This window comes from Chiroxiphia lanceolata, chromosome 17 (assembly GCF_009829145.1).
Source record: "Chiroxiphia lanceolata isolate bChiLan1 chromosome 17, bChiLan1.pri, whole genome shotgun sequence".
Lineage (NCBI taxonomy): Eukaryota > Metazoa > Chordata > Aves > Passeriformes > Pipridae > Chiroxiphia > Chiroxiphia lanceolata.
In genome coordinates this window covers 11838459-11858117 of record NC_045653.1, presented here as the reverse complement: position 1 = coordinate 11858117, position 19659 = coordinate 11838459, and the positions used below count along the sequence as shown (strand labels likewise).

At 61.6% G+C, this 19659-nt stretch overlaps 2 protein-coding genes across 2 annotated transcripts; both read right to left on the bottom strand.

Moving 5' to 3' along the window:
• Nucleotides 1–230: 230 nt before the first annotated feature.
• Nucleotides 231–9342, bottom strand: ANGPT4 (angiopoietin 4). Its single transcript, XM_032705210.1, has 9 exons — nucleotides 8621–9342; nucleotides 4367–4516; nucleotides 4029–4150; nucleotides 3478–3710; nucleotides 2869–2984; nucleotides 2310–2411; nucleotides 2064–2230; nucleotides 1308–1438; nucleotides 231–1223 (listed from the first exon to the last, which is right to left on the bottom strand). Exons 1-9 carry the CDS (start codon nucleotides 8942–8944, stop codon nucleotides 1063–1065), a joined length of 1506 nt encoding a protein of 501 aa, XP_032561101.1. The 5' UTR covers nucleotides 8945–9342; the 3' UTR covers nucleotides 231–1062.
• A 1766-nt stretch (nucleotides 9343–11108) lies between these two features.
• On the bottom strand, nucleotides 11109–19065 carry RSPO4 (R-spondin 4). The gene is made up of 5 exons (XM_032705023.1): nucleotides 18508–19065; nucleotides 15229–15417; nucleotides 14815–14958; nucleotides 14539–14724; nucleotides 11109–11482 (listed from the first exon to the last, which is right to left on the bottom strand). Exons 1-5 carry the CDS (start codon nucleotides 18584–18586, stop codon nucleotides 11409–11411), a joined length of 672 nt encoding a protein of 223 aa, XP_032560914.1. The 5' UTR covers nucleotides 18587–19065; the 3' UTR covers nucleotides 11109–11408.
• Between the last annotated feature and the right edge of the window lie 594 nt (nucleotides 19066–19659).

The following is a 19659-nucleotide window of genomic DNA, read 5'->3' as shown; positions in this document are numbered from 1 at the left end:
TTATTCCCCACTGATGAGCATCTTCTGGAAGCGCCAACGACGTCACGTGCTTTAATCAGTGTTAATTAGCGGGTGCCTCGGGACAGAGATGAGGGGAGGCAGCAGGAGCCCCCCTGCTGCTGCGTGCACAGCCGGTGCCAGTGCCAGTGCCAGCACCCACCACTTCCCACCCCCAGCCCCATCTTAAACTGCAACCCCCTCCCCTGTGACCTCCCTGTGGAGGTCTGTGACCTCCAGACCCATCCTGGCTATCCTGGGGCTCTGCCAGCCCCCTGCCAGTGCAGTGTCTGCTCCCAGTGAGTGCCTTCCAGCACTGGGCCATCAGCCATCCCAGTGGGTCCCCACAGGCACCCCCTGCTCTTGTCCTCTCTGGTGGCCGGCCCCATCCTGTGAGGAGCAGTGCCTGTCCTGCCATGCAGAAAGACAGTGGCTTGAGCCACGTTTGGAAGGGGACAGCCTGTGTCCCCCTGCATGGCTGTGCCTGGGCAGGAGGGGATGGAGGGATGCCACCAGCCCTGGTACTTGTGAGGATCTCTGTCCTACCCAGCTCCTCTAATCCTACAGGAAAGCTGGATAGTGAGGGCTTTACAATGCCCAAAATCAGTGAAAAGGCAAAGCCCCCACCACACCTTGGAGCCCTTCTGAGTGCACAGTGGTCCCAGAGACTCTCATCACTGGGGGCAGGGGGGTCTTTGCCCTGTCCCCAGGGCAAACCCCTGAGTCCCAGCAGAAATCTGTGGAGAGAAGCTGAGGTGGGATCAGGGGGTTTCCATGTGCTGGAGCCCACTTCAGCCGGGCTGGCTTTGTCTCATGGCAGGGCCCCCAGGCCAGCTCCTACAGCACCAGCACCCCTCACCCCTGCCCCCAGTCCCTCTGGCATGGCCATGGTGACACTGCAGGCACCTGGAAAATTGGATAAACAAGAGTGAAAAAAAATTACTGGTGGAAAAGGTTCCCTGCAGTGGCCAGGGGGGGTGTCTCAGTATCCCTCAACCATCCCTTGTCCTGGGCTTTTCCCTCTGTGCTGGCACCAGTCTCAGTGCCACCCCAACTGCCAGCACATTAGAAGCTGGTGGGTCGGATCATCATGCGAGTGCCCTTCAGGGAGTAGCTGGGCCCCTGGAAGTGGTGCCAGCGGATGCCGTTGAGCTTGCGGATGTTGTTCCGGGCTGGGTAGTAGATGCCGTTCAGGTTGGAGAGGCCACAGGCATCGAACCACCATCCTGCAGGGAGGGAGCAGGGCGGGAGGGTGGCATCGTGATCGGGCACCCAGGGGTGCTGCGTGGGGGTCCCCCCGCTCCACTCACCTCCCGAGAGCATCTGGGCGCACTTGCAGAGGCAGTTGTCGTTGTCGGCATCGCGGGTGCTGAACTGGGTGCCCTGCAGGGCCAGGCCACTCTGCTGCCCGGCCGTGCCACTGTAGTCCTGCAGTGACAGCCTGTGCCCAGCAGGAGCACAGTCCCCGTCACTGCCGGCTGCTGGGGGGTCACAGATCCCCCCAGCCCTGCTCAGGGAGGCTGTGGATGCCACGAGCTGAGCACAGCACGGAGGGATGCGGCCAGAGATCCTGCAGATCCAGCTTGGGGTCCCCAAGGGTGAAGGTTGTGCTATGCTGGGGCAGAGAGGACTCCCCTCCAAATCTCCTCCAGTCCTCTTTGCTGGGGGTCAGCTTGGTGCATGCATGGGATGGATGGTGCAGGAGATCTCCAGGGCCTGGTCCCACTTCCAGCCCAGCAGGGAAGTCCCCATCTGCCGGCCACCCTCCGTGGCCAGGAGCCACAGTCATGGCAAGCTGGACATCATTAGCACAGCATCCCTCCCCAGACATGGGCAGCCTGAGGGTGCCTGGCACCCCCAGGAGTGTGTGGGGACCATGGCTGTGTGACCCCACTTGCCCAAGCAGCGACCTTCAGTGCAAGCTGTTGCACGGGATAGGAACTCCCTCTAGGATGGCAAATCCCGCTGCCTTGATGCAATTCTATACATTAAAAATCTACATCTCAGTAGTCCAGGAAGAGAAGAAAGAGTGTGGGGTGGCCACCTCCACAGTGCCTCTCTCCTACCTGTAAAGCTGCCGCTCACTTCCCAGCTGGAATTTCCCATACTGGGCATACACCTGTCCGCCCTCCCAGTCCTGCAGCTCCACTCGCAGGGTGTAGGGCACCCGGCTCGTCAGCAGGTGCACGGCCTCATTACCCAGCCAGTACTCCCCTGCTGCATCCCCGAAGCCCTGGGGAACAGCAGGGTGGGTGAGTGCAGGGTGCCCGGGGTGCCCCCAGGGTGCCCCCCCTCCCCAGGTGGGCACAGACCTGCTTGTACTCCCTCCAGCTCCTCTGGAAGCTGAGGCTGCCGTTGGCACGAAGCTGGATGACAGTCCAGCCCCCTTGGTCTGTCTCCATGTCACAGTATGCCTGTAGAGGGGAGAGGGGGGACGAGCTGGGGTTGGCTTGCAGTGGGCAGTCAGGTGCATCCCCCAGTGGGCTGGGCAGCTTGGTGTGGGCACTCCATGGATGCCAGGGCTTGCTGAGGGGCTGTCAGGCGTGTGCTGTGCCCAGTGCCTGGCTGAGAGGTCTCTCCTCCCTCCATGGCTATGGGCAGGGGCTGGGGTATGGTGTTCAGAGGTCAGGTTGCCTTTAAAATCAATTTTTTCCCTCCATCTGGAAGGCTGTGCCAGCCCTGCCTTTACTGGGTGGGTGCTGCCTTCAGCCCTGAACAGCCCCTGGGGCCAGATGGGGTGGGGGCAACTGCCCTGGGATGTGCCATACAACAAGGATACCCACTCTGGGCTGGGCTGGTGTGCACTGGGTGGCACTGGGGTGTGCAGCACCCTGGGGTGCTGCAGGGGTGCCCTCTCCAGGCTGTGCTCACCTTTTTGGGCTCACTGAGGTTGGTGATGTGCAGGGTGTACACGCCGCTGGTGCGGATGCCTGCCCGGCGCACCTCGGCACAGTCCTGGAATTGCTGCTCCTGCCCAGGTGACATGGCTGTGGCAGAAGGGACAGTGAGATGACAGAAGCCCTGCCAGCCCCACAGTCCTGCCTGGTTTTGCTGCTCTTCCCTCTTCCTTTGGATGCTTTTGTGCCCACAGACTATTTTTCTTCCTTCTGTGCCATCTCCCAAGAGCTGGGCAAGGCAGCTGTGCCACCAGGGCCACTGCCAGCCTAACCCTAGGGGTTTTCCATGGCTGGGGACTGAGTCAGGACATGGACACTCCCCCTGGGGGCTCCAGGCTGCTTCTTGGATGCAATGAGCAGCCCATTTTCTAGTGGAAGGTGTCCCTGCCCTTGGCAGGGTTGGTTGGAACAAGACGAGCTTTAAGGTCCTTTCCAACCCAAACCATTCTGTAATTCTGTGACTCTTGGGGTGAAATCACTCAAGCTGAGCTGAGCACAGGGGTATCCTGGCACCCTCCTGAGAGGGGAAGGTGTTCTCCCACCGCCTGCACCCTGCCCACACCCTGCCCCACCCCCTGCTCACCTCTGCCCTGGGAGACGAGGTGCACCAGGCTCTGCACGGACTGGAGGAGCTGGAGCTGCTGGCGCTGGAGCAGGCTGGTGTTGGCACTGGCAGCCAGCAGCGTCTTTTCCAGCTCCTCGATGGTGCCACTCTGCCGGCTCAGCAGCCTCTGCAGCTTCTCCTTCTCCAAGTGGGCCCCTGCCAGCTCCGCCTGCTGCTTCGTCTCCATCTCCAGCACCCGCACTTCCAGGATGCTGGGAGGGGGATGCAGCGGTGATGGGGATGGCAGAGTGGACCCAGCCCCAGCTGCAGTGTCCTGGCATGCCTGTGGGGACCCATTGCTGTCCCCATCCCCTGCTGCACACACTGAATCTCACCCCCACCTCTGGGATGGGCCCAGTCAGGGGAACCCAAGGCCAAGGGGCCATTCTGGGGCTGTGCAACCCCTCAGGGACCCCAGCCAGTACCTGGAGGGGTTCAAGTCCCCTCAAAGTGCAGTGTGAGGTGGGAGACACCAGCCTCCCTGTGGGGTTCAAAGGCTGTGGGGATCCCTGAGCCACCCCAACCCCTACTTGTTCCTGTTCTGCAGCTTGTGGATCTCGTTGGTCTGCAGCAGCAGCTGCTTCTCCAGCTTGGTGGTGGACAGGGAATTCTCCTGGAGTTGCATCTCGATGCGCCAAGTCTGATTCAGCACCTGCCTCAGGAGCAGAGGGAAGTGTTGGCATCAGCAGCCAGGGCTCCACCACACCCCCGATGTCACCAGGCCGGCAGGCCCCTGGCACACAGCCCTGGCACCTCTGGCACTGGTGCACTCAACCCTGTGTCACCTTGGGGAATCGCCCCACTTTTATCAGCAGACAAACAGTGCCACCCACCAGGGTCTCAGGGTGGTGGGGACGTGGGGACACACCTGGGCCTCCACGTCGGTGAGCTTGCGGCTCTGCTCGGTGCTGCGGTTGAGGAGGGAGCTGCCGATCTCCAGCACGGTGGCCGTCTGGTTCTGTGTCTGCCGCAGCTCCGCCACCTCCGGCTTCATGCTGCCCTGGATGTAGCTCTCCAGCTGTGGAGGGGAGTGGCGACGCACTGGGTCATTTGGGCACCTCACCAGGTCCTGTCTTGGCGCCTTGGCCGAGCCTGGCACTGCTGGGCACAGCCCCGAGGCACAGCCCTGTGGGTTTCAGCCCGGCAGGACCCACCCCAGGGGCCCTTTGAAACTTATCAGAGGGCAGAGTGAGCTGAGCTGCTTCGAGGGAGCCCCCTCAGTCCCTGGCTGCCAAGATTCCTGGGCTGCAGTGCCAGCTGGGACCTGGCACAGGCCTGTGTGTGCCCAGGTGTGCTGGCGAGCTGGGGCTGATGCCCAGCTGGGGTGGCCCATGCCAAGCAGCTGGGCAGGAAGTGGCTGGTTTTGGCATCAGCACTGGCATTGGCATCAACTGCCAGCCCCCAGCCACTGGTTTCCCAGGGCTGGGGAAGTGGAGGGTGGGAGGCCACCATGGGCCGGGGAAAGCGGTTGTCCGGTGTCTGGTGCTGCCCCACCGCGGGGAAGCACTCAGGGCTGGGAAGGAGCTGGCTGCCGACACAGCTCGGACACAGCTGAGATGACGCTTCCGCTTTCCCAGCCCGCGGGGGAGCCGCCTTTCCCAAAGGCTTTGCTATTTCTGGACACTCTGCCATGAGGTTCCCATTCAGCCCCTCCCCAGGGCGATGGCCTCGATGGGGGCACAGTCCCTCGGCGGGGGCCGCAGGGAGCGGAAGGGGCCGCGCTGCCGCCCACGCTGGGAAAGCAGCCCCCGAGAGCAGGGGGGACGGGGCTGCCCAGCTTCCTGCACCTCACAGATCCCACTGTCTCTGCACTGCCCAGATCCTGCTTCCCTGCCCGAGCTCCCCAGTGGTGCAGGGAGAGCCCCACATCCCACTTCCTCTCGTGGGGTTGTGGACCAGAATCGGCAGGGTTGGGATGCTGCTTCCTGGGTGGTGTGGCAAGCAGGCAGCGGTGCCGGGATGCTCTGAACCATGGCGGGAATGCAGTGGTGCCGGGATGCTTGGCATGGGAGCACGGCCGGCAGCTGGCCAGGGCACAGGGCTCTGCACTTGTTTGCCGTGACAAAAACCCGCTGCCAGTGGCAGGGCCCCATTCCCTTCTCCCCAGCACCAGGCAGTGGTAAAACCACCACCCCACCACAAGCAGTCGTGGAGGGGCAGGAGGGTCTCGGGGCAGGAGGGTCTCGGGGCTGGGTGTCCCAGCCAGCATTGCCTGCACGCGCTTCCCTGGGGATTTTCCTTCGCAGAAATGTGCTCTCGGGGAGGAAGCAGGGAAAGGTCGGAGAGCCGCGTCTGGAAAACATTTCCCCGAGCTGAGGGATTGCTGGAGAGTTTCCCTTTAACCACGTCGTTAATCTTGTTGCTTCACAGGGCTCAGGGAGGCCTTTTCTCCCTCTCAGTCTTGCTTTTTGACTTTTTTTTTTTTTTTAAATAAACATATCTGCAAGCTGAGGGCAGAACATACCCATGGAAAAGGTCAGGCTGGCACAGCGAGGGCTGAGAGCCCCAGAGAGGGAGCCCTGGATCCTGGCCCCCATCCCTGGATCCAGCTCTCTTGGAGCTGGAGTGGGACACAGTGTCCCCTGCCATGGGTGTCACAGGGGACACGAGTGGGACAGGCTCTGTGCTGTGGACAGGGAATCTGGGATTGTCCTCCCCTCACCTCATGGGGCTCCCCTGGGCTCAGAACGTCCCACCAGACTCATTCCTCCACCATAAAAGCAAAATAGTAGGGGGACGAACTGTCGTGCTGTGGATCACCCCAAAAAGCTGCCCTGGAGCAGAAGGAACCCCAGTCACCCTCTGCCCCCATGCCAAGATCCTGTTGGCCATGGCTGGATGATCCTGTGCTGTCTTCTTGCAGCCACACCCCTCACCAGTTCCTGTCCCTGTCCCTCACCTGTCCCTGCCCTGGCATTTCTAAGCATCCCAAAAGCACCGGCTGGAGGGATCCTTGAGCCAGAAGTGGAGGGATAGACCCCACCTGCTGCCCACACCCCTGCACCCATCCCAGTGTGAGCACCACCGGCCCCTGTTGCCCCAGAGCTGCCAAACTGCCACTGCCCCACTGGGGACCCCATCCCAGCCTGAGCCCACCCAGGCCCAGTGGCACCATCAAATGTTTGTGTTTGAACTAAAATTAATTCCCCCTGAAACAGGAGCAGCCGACATGTCCCTGTGTGCTGGGTCCTCGTCACGTCCCTGTGTCCTACAGCCACGGGGGCCTGCACAGGGGAAGGGTGGACCAGCCCGCCAGTGCCATGGATGGAGTTCCTGGAGGAGGCTGGTGCTGGGGCTGCTGGGAAGCCCTGTTGGGTCTCAGGGGATCTCTGAATTTCTCATCACCCTGCAGGGCTCCTCATGCCAGGGCAGAGCAGACGGGGATGCGATGTTGTTTACAATCTGTCCCTGAACCCGATGCCTCCTTTGAGCCCTGGTTTGTTTGTTCAGGGCTGGAGCTCGACCAAAACAAGCCTCATTGGGCAGCTCCACTGAAATTCGGGAAGCCAGGGAACAACATCAAAAAACATAGCTGTAAGCTGCCTCTAAAAGGAGAGAGCTGTGCTGCAAGATGGGGTGGGATGGGGTGGGATGGGATGGATACTTGGGATGGGATGGGGTGGGATGTTCATGATGGCATGGATGGAGAGAACGGGATGGGACCCAGTGCCCCACTGGGGCTGGGGTGAGGGGGCACTGCTGCCCAAGCTGCCCAGATGTGCAGCCCCACACTGGGGCAGCAGCTGTGGTGGGACTCCTGGCTCTCTGTCTTGTTCTGCCATGTCCACACGCTGCCCTCATTGTGGGAGAAGCTCAGAACAGGGCTGGGCACACAGGGCACAAAGACACCACGGCACAGGGACAGCAAGGCAGATACCCCAGGGCACAGGGATCCCAGGGCTGTGTGTGCCCAGCAGACCCAGCAGGTCCCACAGTGGTGGAGATTCAGTGCCACTGGGTTGTTGTTGGCCCTGCTGATCCGTCTGCAACCCCCTGGGCTGGTTTCCAGCAGAGCCACGGTTCAGCATTTTCCCAGCTTTTGAGGAATTTGTCCTCTAGGATGGGACAAGGAACAACCCTGCACTCTGCTGCCCACCCTGTCCCCCACACCCGGGGTGGCTACCAGAACAGTGTGGCTGGCACAGGCCACCCCCGGGACCCCCACTCAGTGTGTTGGCCCCATCCCCATCCCCAAGTGCTGTGGGGGCTCAGTACACACCTTAGCTGGGGCATCACCCAGGAAATGAGGCTGCAGAGGCACATCAGTGGGACACCCATTGCACCCCAGTGGGACACCACAGGACATTGGATGTGGCTCTGCTGAGTCGGTGACAGCTGGGGAAAGCCACTTCCCCTCTTATCAGCTCAGGCACCCAGGCACTCAGGCGTGGGGCGCAGGGCTTAGGGGCCCCCCAAGAGGTGTCCCCTGGGATGAGCTATTCCTGGGTCTGACGCAGGCAGCTGTGCTCAGCTGATGGGGGCTTCAGAAAGGAAATGCTGCTTCCTGCCTCAGGCATTGGGGATGGGGGTAGGGGAGGGAAACCCTGTGGGTACACAGCCCTTCTGGTGTGGCATCCCACTGCCCCCACCCTGCACTCTCCCATGGGTCACAGGGCTGCCCAGGAGCCACAGGTACCGCACGAAGTCTCACCAAATGCTGGGAGCTTTGGCAAAACCCATAGGAGGGAAAATGATGAATCTGGAGAGATTTTGGTGGCCTCTGCCCTTAGGTCCCTCACTCTGCCACCAGCCAAACCCCTTCCTACTATCCTGACCCAGAAAGAGGTGTCTGGCATGGCTAACCTAGCCAGGACCCCAAGGAACCCTGTGGCAGGGATGGACAGGGAATACAGCCTCAGTGGGATGAGATCTGGGTGAGTGATCTGCAGCTCCCATCCCCTCCACGCAGACAGTGCCTGACAGCAGCTGCACATCTGCAGGGAAAAGCTGACCTGGTCGCTCAGGTGTACGTAGTCCCAAATGTCTCCAGCTGTGCCGCCAGCAGGCAGGGAGCTGGAGCAGAAAGTGGCACGGGGATGCTGCACGTGTGGGTGCTGGACACAGACCCCTGCCCACACCACCCTGCTGCCCGTGCCCCCACACCCCACACCCCACCTCCTACCTTCAGCAGCCACTGGGTGCTGTTCTCCAGGATCCTCTCGAGGTGCTGCAGGCGCTGGGCAGCCCCGTGACCGGCATGTGCGGTGCCTGCCGGCGAGTCCCGCTGCAGCAGAGCGTTGGCCGGGCCAGGGGCAGGACCGGGGGAGGCCGGGCAGGGCAGCGGGTCAGCCTCGGGCAGCACGAAGGTGTAGCTGCAGTGCCCGTGCTGCACTCGGTGGTAGCGCCGGCGCCCGCCCCCCTCCAGCGCCCGGCGCTGGGCTCTGGTGGCACACAGAGCTGTCGTGGCACAGGCCAGGGCCACGAGGCCAAGGCGGAGCGCCCACATGGCACAGAGGTCCCCACGGTGCCGGGGTGCCACGGCAGGGAAGGCGCCGGCAGTTTGCTCTGTGCCGGGGTGGGTCAGTGGGCGCTCGCCGCCGCCGCGTCGAGCCGCGGAGATTTCGGCATTTCCTCCCTCTGAGCCGGCGCTGGCCGCCGCGGCCTTTTATCGCCAGCCCTCGCAGGGGGAGAGGGGAGGAAAAAAAAAAAAAGAAAAACAAAGGGAAAAATCTGTTTAAAAACAATACTTCTATCTTTTTTCTCTCCTCTGAGTCCACTCTGGGGAGATCAAGTTTCACACGTGATCTATAAATGTCTCTCGCGCATAAACACACACACACACACACACGCACACACGCAGCCCCCGTTCCTCCCCCAGCCGTTCTCTGCACAGCTCATTGCACCTTCCGGGGTGGGCAGCGCCGTGGCAGCACCGAGCCCTCCCACCCTCCGGCCCTGCACCCGGTGAAACCCCCAATCGGCACCCGCTGGGACCTGCCACCCCCCACCCCCCTATCCCGGGGAGCACAGCTCCCCCCTCCATGTCCCGGCTATTTATAATGCCAGCAGGAGCCAGGCCTGGATTTGGCTGCTCCAGCCGCGGGATCAGCCCGTGGGGACCAGGATGGGGGGCTGTGTCCCAGGCAGAGCTTGTCAGGACACAACCAGACTGTGTGTGGGGTTTGGGGTGCCCACCTCGCAGTCTGAGGGTCCACCGGGTGCTGATGGGCTCCCACCAGAATTGGGGGTCACCACGTCTGCCAGCCCACGTGCTGGGATAGATCTAGAATGTGTCCCCCAGGAGGGGGCAATCCCAGTGTTGAGGACAGGCTGCCAGGGGGATACCCGAGTATAGCAGGAGAGGGGAATTCTGTCCACCAGCCAGAAAAGCCCCTTGGTGCTTTCCAATCCCTGTGGAATGACAGTCCCAGTGTTGCATTTGCCTCTTGCTCCAGTGCTGGCTCGGGCACCGAGAGTTGCTGATGGTGCTTTAAATAAAAACTTAAAATAAAATCTTTCCCCAGACTCCCGCTGTGCTGAGGGGCTGGAGCAGAGTGCTGGGGGCCAGGACAGGGTGCCCCTCCATGGGGAGCCATGCCTGGCATGGGGGGGTACCACCGTGGCCACAGCCAGCATCCCGGTCCCCCTCCGGCAGCAACTCGTGGGAATAAGGAAAACGGAGGCAGGAAGGATTCCGGGGGGTTAATCCGTTTATTTGTCGCGAAGAGATCCGGGGAGCTGCTCCGGCAGCTTCGCGACGGCTCCGGGACTGGCTCGCTGCTGACACCCAGCGCTCCCGTCCTGAAGGGTCTGTGCAGCCCCCGCAGCCCCGACACACCGCGGCCAGCTCCGGCCACCCCCTGCCCACGCTCAGGGCAAGGATGGGGGGCTCGGACCCCGGCAAACCCCCAAATGCAGAGCTGCCTACCGCTGGGGCAGCGATTTGAGCACGCACATAGTAAATAAACCGATACAGTCCTCCGGACACGCACAGTCTGGCTGCCGGCTTGGAGAGTCAGAACGGCACGGCGGGGCTCAGCACCTCCCTGTCGTGCCCCCGGGGATGGCTGGGAGGGGCTGCAGCGCTGCATAGGAGGCAGCGGCATCCCCTGACTGGGCTGGCACTTACAGTGTGTGTGTCCCTGTCCTGGACCAAAGACGACCACAGTCACCCCACATTCCTGTGCCCACATCCAGCTGGGGAGGGAAGCTGCTCCAGGCTCTCTGTCAGCCAGGGGATGGCAGGATTTGGCCCGTGGGGATGATGAATGCTGGGCTGGCATGGTCCCCAGAAGGGTTCCAAATCTGGGGGGCCAGCTGCCCTCCGAGCCCCAGGACAGCAGGATTTGGCCCATGACTGTGCTAGTGGGAATGCTGAGCACCAGGCTGGGCTGCTGTGAGCAGTGACATGGTCCTCAGTGGGGTCCCGACCTTGGAGTCTCTACCCTGGGAGTCCCGTGGCTCCCTGTGCCAGTAGCTGAGGATGGGGGACCCTATCCAGCACCTGGAGCAGCTCAGTGGTGTGCTGTGCCCCCAGCACTCCTGTAAAATAGGGACCCCGTGGGGACAGGGTATCTCCCAGCCCTGGGGGACAGTGCCCAGGCAGGCATCATCTTCATTAGCAGGGTCCAACCCTTGGTCCAACCCCATCCCACCCATCTGGAGGAAAGGAAGGAGCAGGCTAGGGGAGAAGGAAAACCAGAGGAATAAAGGAGCCACCCCCTCCCCAAGCCCCAGGGCTTTGCTTTGGACACTACAAACTAGATTCTCTGAAAAGGAAGTGTTTTACAGGCCATAAATTTTCTCAAAAGAAAAAGGGGGAAGGGGGAGGGGGGGGCAGAGAAAATTGTGCAATTTTTTTTTTTTTTTTTTTGGTGGATGGAAAAATGGGGGTGATGTGGCCAGGGCACCGTGGCAGGAGCTGGTTGGGAGCTCCCACCATGGTGCTCCAGCTCCTGTGCTGGTGCCTGCTAGGTACCCACGTGCCGTTCTGTCTTCGGCTTCTTCTGTCGCTTTTTGCTTTTATTTCTGGGTTCAGTTTTGTCTGGAACAGAAAAAGGAGGAGAAAAGGAGGGCTCATTCATTGGCTGGATGATGTGATACAGCCTGAGCCCCATCCATGGGATGCTGATCCCATACCCTCCCTCAGGGGTTTGTGCTGGACCCAGTTTTTGATTTTTGGGACCCCAGAGCCCTCTCAGGGTCATGAAATAGAAGTGAGGGTCTGTGGGGGGTCTGGGCGCACTGGTGGCATGGGCAGAACAACACTGGTGTGTTGTCCCCACAGCTCCCATGGCTGGACTCTAAATCCTGATACCCCAAAACCCCCAGAAGTGGGCTGGGGCAGCTCAACCAAAGCGGGTGCTGCCCAGAGATCCCCCAACTTCTCTCTGAGCAAGGACTGGGGATGTTGGAGAGGGACAGTGGCTGCACCAACACCCCAAAGCCATGGCACAGCTCTGCTGTGGTGTGGGAACATGCCTCCCTTCCCTCTGGAGAGGAAGGTGGGAAGGTGCTGCCCCATGGGACCCAGGTGTGGACCCTGTGTGACAAAGTGGGCATGATGGGAAGCGGGGTGGCCTTGGGGTTCACCCATGCATAGGTGCTAAAGCTCTCTCTGGGAATGCTCTCCATGTGTGGGTGCCCCCTATCCCGGTGGAACAACTGACATGCCGGTGGAACCTGGATGCATCCCATTAAGGCCAACTCACTGTCAGCCTTCCAGGGTCAGGCTGTTGGGACCGAAATCTCTGCTCACCCCAAGGGGCTGCCCCACACACCCTCCAGCTGGCCAAGGTGTTGGTGCTGAGATGCCAAAGAAACAGGGATTCATGATAAACCCTGGGCTCCAAAGGGAAGGGGGGGGGGGGGTCCATGCTGAGGAGCAGAATGGTTGCTCCAAAAGCTGGGAAGCTTTGTCTCTCCTTCCCCCTCTGAGTCCACTCCAATCTGAGTGACATAGGGAGGGTCCAGTGGTGCTCTCCCCACGCAGCCCTCGCACGAGGGGCACAGGGACCACGATCATCCCCAGAGCTGTGTGTGACAGTACTGTTGTCCCAGAGCCCTTTCCAGGGCTCCAGCTCTTGTCCTGCCCAGCTGTTTTTCAGCTCTGATCTCCCAGACAGTTGCCACCCACAAAGGAGAGGGCACGGCACGCACGCCAAGTGTCTGGAGAGAGCGGGACAGACACCCAAGGCAGATTTACAGTGGTGTGAGGGGTTTGTGTCTCGGCCAAGCTCGGCGGCTTCTCCCTTCCAGCCACCCGGATGGCTCAGAAGTGGTGGCACAAATCTCTCATCACACGGTCAGGTCCGGCCGCCTGCCCTGGCTCGCTCGGGCTGGGGGTGTCTCAGCTGCATCAAGTGAACTCCCCGTCCTCCTCCAGCATCTGGATCCCATAACACAGCACTTGGTTGGGCAGGCAGGAGCCTGGGAGCGAGGGCAGGAACACACTGCCATGGCAGGGACACCCAACAGCCTGCCCCAGAGCTGGACACACAGAGGGGCTGCCCTCTCCTGTGGGGCTGCTTGGGGGGCACTGATGGGATTCCCTCTGGTACGGATTCCTGTCTGACAGGGGCCGAACCTGTCTCTGAAGCTGATCCAAGATAGTGGCCTTGAGAATAGAGTCCTGCCAGTCCCTGAGACCATCACCATAACCTCAGGGCTCCCAGCATGCAGGAGCAGAGGCCTGAGCAGAGGCAGGAGGCCAGGCACTTTTCTGGGGTGCCACTGCCTTCCCAGTCACCTCACATGATGGGGTACTCCCAAAACGCTGGTGCCACAGTCCCCACCAGTGGGACCCGCTGTGTGCCAGGCAGGGCTGGGCACAGGCACAGGCACGGTGCCACAGGACATGGTGCTCTGGAGCTGCCTGTCCTCCCGTGCCAAACTTCTCGCATCAAACTGTCACCAGCTCTGCGGGCCCAGAGCTGGCACAGCCCAGCAGGGAGGGGAACATCCTCAAAATCGATGCCACCTGGCACCCCAAAGACGTGAGTCGGGGCCTGGGTGGGGAAGGGAATCAGCTCCTCTGTGCTGTCAGCAGGAAAATATTACTTATGATTGATGGCACTGGGATGAAGCTGCTCTCCTGGCTCCACGGCCCCAGCCCAGCACGCACATCCCCTGCTATTGCCCCCCTTCTCCATCCTTTTTCCTCTCCACCCTCGCAGTCCTGTCCTCCCTCGTCCCCGCCACGCTGGCGGTGCCGGCTGGGGCTTCCCACGGCACAGAGCAATCCCGCAGCTCCGAACCGCAACCCTCAGTGGCTCAGATCTGCTGCCAGGCCCTACAGATCGGTATCTCATGCATCCCCCTTTCTGCCAGTTATTAAGTGGAGATTTATTAGGATAGCTTCAGTCCAGCCGTCTGCATCCAAAAATGACATCAGCCATGTCCCGGTTCCCATCGCCAGCCCTGCACCCGCGCACGCACAGCCTGGTCAGGCCCTGCAGCAGGTCTGGGTGCTGCAAGATGTGAGGGGATCCCTGAGCTGGGGAGCCCCCAGCCTGGAGACGAGGTGGGGGGAGGCGCAGGAGCACAAGGGAACATCTGGATGGATAAGCCACAAAGAGGGACTCTGCCCTGGGGTGTCTCCCAAAACTTGGGCCATCAGAAATCCCCTGGGTCACACCCTCCTGCTCCACGAGTGGTCCGTGTACTTGTGGGGCTTGGAGGTTTTTGCAGGAACCTCCCCTGTGGCCCTCAACCCTCCTAACTCTCAGCTGCAGTGCAGAAAGCTCAATCCATGCTGTTCCCTTCACATTGTGGCAGGATGGGAGCCGGAGCTCGGCAGCCTCATTCCACCGTGGCTGCCAGTGCCCAGCCCAGCCCAGCCCAGTGTGGAAGGGGACACCGGCCGGTCCCAGGCAGTCTCAGGGGCTGCCAGGTGGGAGCAGCCAGCTCTAGGGCTGCTCAGCACATGTGCCTGAGACGGGCGGCTTTCCCCAGAACCAGCCTCAAAATGCCTGGGAGATGACAGCACGGCTCTCCAGCCACTGCCAGACCCCTGCTGCCACCGTCCCGCTCCCGCAGCTCCTCTCGGGGATCCTTTTTGGAAGGTCACGAAGCTGCTCCCCATCCCGACACGGTACTCACCTCCCGGGCAGTGCTTCTTCATGCGGCACCTCCTGCTCTCCTGCAGTGGGGGGCAGGCAGCCCCCTCCTCCCGGGCAGCCTCCGGCACCTCCCGCACCCGCGTCTCCACCCCCCACTTGCAGCCGCAGGTCCGGCTCTCGTGGGTGCAGGCGCTCCACTCGCTCCACGGCCCCGGCTCGCACATCTCTGCAGGGATTTGGGGGCAGAACGAAGACGGTGACCCCGCGGCACCTGGCACCCCAGGGATGGTGGGCAGGGGGTGAGGGTGCTGCTTACCTTGGCACTCGCGGGTGCCAGGCTGCGCTGCAGTGCTGGGGGGGCACTGCCGAAAACACTGGCCCTTGTACAAGTAAAACTTGTCCTTGCACTTCATGCAGAAGTCTCTGCTGAAGCAGCTCTCGCAGCTGGGCGACCTGCACTCTGCCAGGAGGGACAGCCCGTCAGTGGGAGAGCCCAGGACACGTGGTAGCCCCGGCACCCCACCAGGGACCCAAAACCTGTGGGGTGCAGGCTGCAGCTCTGGGCAAGGGGAAAGGGGAGGAAGCCCCCCAGCCCAGCTGCCCCCTGGATCTGTGCCTCCGTGCCGCCAGGGATGCTGCAGGAAATGAAGCCATCGCCTTTCCTACAGCACCGGGATCTGCAGGGCGGCGAGGGGAGCAGGGGGGCACCGGTAGGAGCAGGGGGACGTACTTGTGCATCTGTTGACCTCCAGACCCCGCACACCGAAGTAGCCAGGCGGGCAAGTGTGGACACACATCCCGTACTGGCGGATGCCATCCCTCCAGATGAGCAGGAAGAGCCGGTGGTGGCAGGTGATGCAGCCGTTGTCCTCAGAGCACAGGATGCAGCCTGTGCAGTTTTCCAGCAGGCCGGCATTCGCTGGAGGGACAAATGGAGGAGAGGGGCTGTGGCCTGGTTGCAGCACAAGTGTCAAGGTGCCAGGGAGGGTCCCAGCCCCGTGGAAGCCCCTCTGCGACACACAGGGTGACAGCACTGTCCTGTCCTCCTGCAAACACCTCCCTACCTCCCTCCACTCCCTAAATCCCCACCTCTGCCTGCACTGGCAGCGTGGGGACACACAGATGCCATCACTCCATTGGGCATCACTGATGGCCTCCATCACCCCAAGGTCCAGACTGAGGGTTTGCCCCACACCCAGCACTGCCCATGGGTGCCAGCCTGAGGCCCATCCCCAGCCACCTGTGCCCATCCCGTGGGAAGTGAAACAACCAGTGGGTCAGTGGGTAGAAATATGCTCTGACCTGGATTAATCAGTTGATGCCTGTTAAGTGTCAGGGGACAAAGGGCATTTTGGAAGCACTCAAGAGGAGCCGAGATAAGGATCTGTCTGGTTGCTAAAGAGCCTCTGCTGCCTCCCTGGCTGCCTTCCCCGTGATCCTGACCTGTGGGAGGGGGAGGGCGGCTGACCCTGAGGTGGTCTCTCCTCCCTGGGACACAGGCAGGGTGCCAACACCCACCAGTCCATGGAGACACCACCAACCCTCCTGCTCCCCAAGCCGTTTCCCTGCACCTACAGAAAAGCAGCCCAGAGAGATGCTCCTGGCACCGGGGCACTTTGGGAACTGGGGAGCTAAGCTCTGAGCTTAGGGACACTTTGGGAGCTCTGGGGGCTGTCTGGGCGTCACCATAACGGGCCACCAAGCTCCTGCTCACAGATGTCCAATGCCTTCGCTGTGCCCAGGATGTTAGGAAGCGTTTGCTTGCCTCCAACACCACAGGCTCCCCTAAGCCAAGGTCCACACTGAGCAGTGGTGACAGTGCCAGCAGCCCTGGTGCTGCATGCTAGAACCCTGGGCTCTATAGAATCACAGAATCACAGAATGCTTTGGGTTGGAAGGGACTTTAAAGCTCATCTCGTTCCAACCCCCTACCATGGGCATGGACACCTTCCACTAGACCAGGTTGCCCCAAGCCACATCCACCTGCTGGGTGCTGCCTGGCACAGACACAGGCTCAGCCCTGGGAGTGATGCCTGGCACAGGTCCCCTCTGACCCCAGGAGCTGCAGCAGAAGGGCCCCATGGCCACGGAGCCAGGACAGAGGGGCTGGTAGAAGCAGCATTTGGAGAAGCTGGGGAGATGCTGGCATACATCGATCTGCAGTCCCGTGTGCTGGACCCTGGCACAAGCCAGTCCCTGGTGCCACGGTGCCATATAGTTGTTGCTGGCTCATCCTCGTCCCCTCGCTGGGGCACAGGGGCTGGGGTGGCAGGACTGCCAGGAGCCTTCATTAGAGCTGCCTCTGTTGGGAGCCCTAACGAAGCACCTTGGATCCATTAAGTTGTTATGGTCTCCGTTACATATTTACCAAACGCTGACAACATTTGTGTTCCTGGCTGCAGCTGGAGCGGCTTCCCTGGAGACCCCGGGATTTACGAGCCTCTTTCCCTTCCCTAATTCTTTTTGATGTTTTTCTTTTGCTACTCTCCTTCCACCCCAGTCTGTGTAGGGAAGATGGGGAGCCCTGGGAAGGCTCCAGGGCCTCCTTCCTCTCACTGGCTTTGGAAATAGCTCCATGGTGTGGAGCTGGGAGAAGCTCCTCCACCCTGCAGGGCTGCCAGCATGGCACACGCCTTTACCATCAGGAGCAACATCGTGAGCCACCGTGGAGCTGTGCCACTCAACAGAACGTGGCTTACGCCAAAACCACGGGACTGGGGATTAGAGACAAGTGGGGGGTTCTTCTCCCCCTGCCCAGTGGTGATGGAAGATTGCAGGGCTGAGCTGGGATGGGCACTGGGCAGGGGGCACAGTGGGTATCTGAGCTCTGCTGGACATCTGTGGGACATCTCCTTATCTACCCACCCTGAGCCCAGCCCTGCCACCGTGATATCTGTAGGCACTGGATGGAGTCTCTGGGACACTGGGCTACCCAGGCCAGAGCTCCCAGTAGCAGTGGGGTGGCTCTGGGGTGCTGCAGCATCCCTCATGGCTCCCAGCCCCAAGAGACTGTGCCAGCCCTTCTCTGCTGTTTATCCCAGGGGATATAACGCATTTAAGGTGTGAAGCCATGGCCAGACCACCCAGTGCTGCCAGGACCTGAGGCCCTTCAGCATCTCAGAGCATTGGGCCACTTAGCATGAAGCACCAGCAGCTGAAGCAGTGGCCCCATGGCGCTCAGAGCCCCTCTTGGTGCCAGGCTGTTTCCCATCCAGGGGTGTTTTGGCCGCCAGCCTGGCCACACACATCTTAACACACCTACTGCTACCACATGCCTTTAATATGGAACAAGTTCAAGGAAAGCTGCCCGGGCTCCAGCCCCAAGCCCTGGTCCTGCCAGGTCCTGTCCCTACCCTGGCACACGCTGGCTCCAGAACCGAGCCATTCATGGCACAGAGCTGAGCACCGGCCCTGCTCTCCACACCCGGCTGGCACTGCCTGGCACTGCCTGGTGAAGGGACATGAGCCAGTGCCCAACGGAGGGTGCACGTGCCTCAGCACAGCCCCAGCACACCCTGCCTTTGCCCAGGCACTGAGCAGCAGCTTGGCTGGTGCCTCTGCCCAGGGGAAGGATGGGCAGGGGACAGTCAGTTCCTGCCGTGGCTCTGAGCATCCTTCCAGGAGGTTTTACTCCCCACACGCTTGGTGTGTAATGCAGAGAAGGGAAATACTGGAAAATCAGCCCATTTTGTGCTATCCCCACTGTATTGGGCTCTGCTGGGGTTTGCAGAACTGGTCCCAGCGCCAGGCAGCATCCCCTGTCCCCTGCCAGCCCTGATGGCTCTGCATTTTCCTGCACTGCCAAGCCAGCCCTGTGCCACACACCCAGAGGGGAACGCAGATGGTCCCCAACGGGGCCTGAGGGATGGGTTGGGGGATGTTGGTTCCTGGCACCCTCCATCCCTAGTTCACAGCTCCTGCTCACTCCGGGCAGGCAGGACAGGCAGCCTGGTGTCCCAAAGCCACCCCGCAGTACCAGAACAGGACAAGCCCAGCACACACACCATACCTTGCTTCTTCCATCGGTTCTGCGTGAGCATTTCCATGGAGCTGATGAATAACAGCAACATGAATATTATCCACTGCATCTGGGCAGGAGTGATTTCGGGCAGGGAAGGAATCAAATCATCCAAGCGGCTGGCGGGCTCGGCTCCTGCCAGAGCCGGTGAGGGGCGGTGGGAGGGCGAGGAGCGGCTCCGGGCTCACACCATCCCACCCCGGGCTCCGGGCGCGCAGCCACGATTCAGGGCAGCATGAGCCGGTGACACTGGGGCAGGCTGGGGCTGTCAGGCCCGGGGAGCTCTCATGGTGGCGGGGAAAGTGCCGGCTGCTCCGGAGAGCTCTGCCTTTATAGCCAGTGTCAGCCCCCCCTCCTCACCCTCCCCTTCAAAATAATAATAATCCTAAAAAAAAAAAATCCCTCAGCAGCAACAAAGCGACTGGCAAACGCCCTGGCTGGATCCCCCCGGAGCGCTCCAGCCACCACCTCGGCTGGGAACTGTCCCGCCGTCCCGCCGCGGTCCGACTGTCCCGCTGCCATCCCAGCGCCGGGGTCACAGCGAAGCCCCCTGCGATTTTGGGGGGGGTGGAGCCAGGCGGGTGACGCTGCCTGAGCCAGCCCCCCCCCCCCGGCTCAGCCCCCCCAGGCTCAGCCCCCCTCTCCCGGCCCCGGCAGGGCTGGGGATGCCGACGGCAGACCCCGGGCAGGGCTGAGCCCCCCGGGCAGGGCTGAGCCCCCCGGGCAGGCCGGTCAGTGGGAGCCGGCAGCTCCGGCGGCGGCTGTGGGTCTGCCCCGGCTGTCCCCAGGATTGCAGCTGACTCTGATTTTCCGAGTGCCTCGTAACTCACCTCCCTCCGAGCTGCGGGAGCGGAGCTGAGCTGAGCTGAGCTGAGCTGAGCTGTGCCAAGCCAAGACGAGCTGCACTGAGCTGTTCCTGGCTCCCATGAAGCTGTCCACACCCCTTGTCCCACACTGTGCTCCCCAAAACCCACCCTGGAGGCACCACCCCCAAGGGGGATGCAGGGCAGGAGGGGAAAGGGGCTCATCTGTGACACCCCACTCACCAGGTACCCAAGGTGACCCACAGAAGCAGGTCCCCATCCTGGGAGCCCCATGTACTCACCCTTTGTGATGGGTGCCATCATAAAGGGTCACATCGTG

Coding starts and splice junctions, on each gene's coding strand:
- ANGPT4 (XM_032705210.1), bottom strand. CDS start 8,944: ATGTGGGCGCTCCGCCTTGGCCTCGTGGCCCTGGCCTGTGCCACGACA. Junction 4,517..8,620: donor GCACCCAGTGGCTGCTGAAG/GTAGGAGGTGGG, acceptor TCCCCTCCACAG/CTGGAGAGCTACATCCAGGG. Junction 4,151..4,366: donor TCACCGACGTGGAGGCCCAG/GTGTGTCCCCAC, acceptor CTCCTGAGGCAG/GTGCTGAATCAGACTTGGCG.
- RSPO4 (XM_032705023.1), bottom strand. CDS start 18,586: ATGCAGTGGATAATATTCATGTTGCTGTTATTCATCAGCTCCATGGAA. Junction 15,418..18,507: donor GAACCGATGGAAGAAGCAAG/GTATGGTGTGTG, acceptor TTGTCCCTCCAG/CGAATGCCGGCCTGCTGGAA. Junction 14,959..15,228: donor GGAGGTCAACAGATGCACAA/GTACGTCCCCCT, acceptor CCCTCCTGGCAG/AGTGCAGGTCGCCCAGCTGC.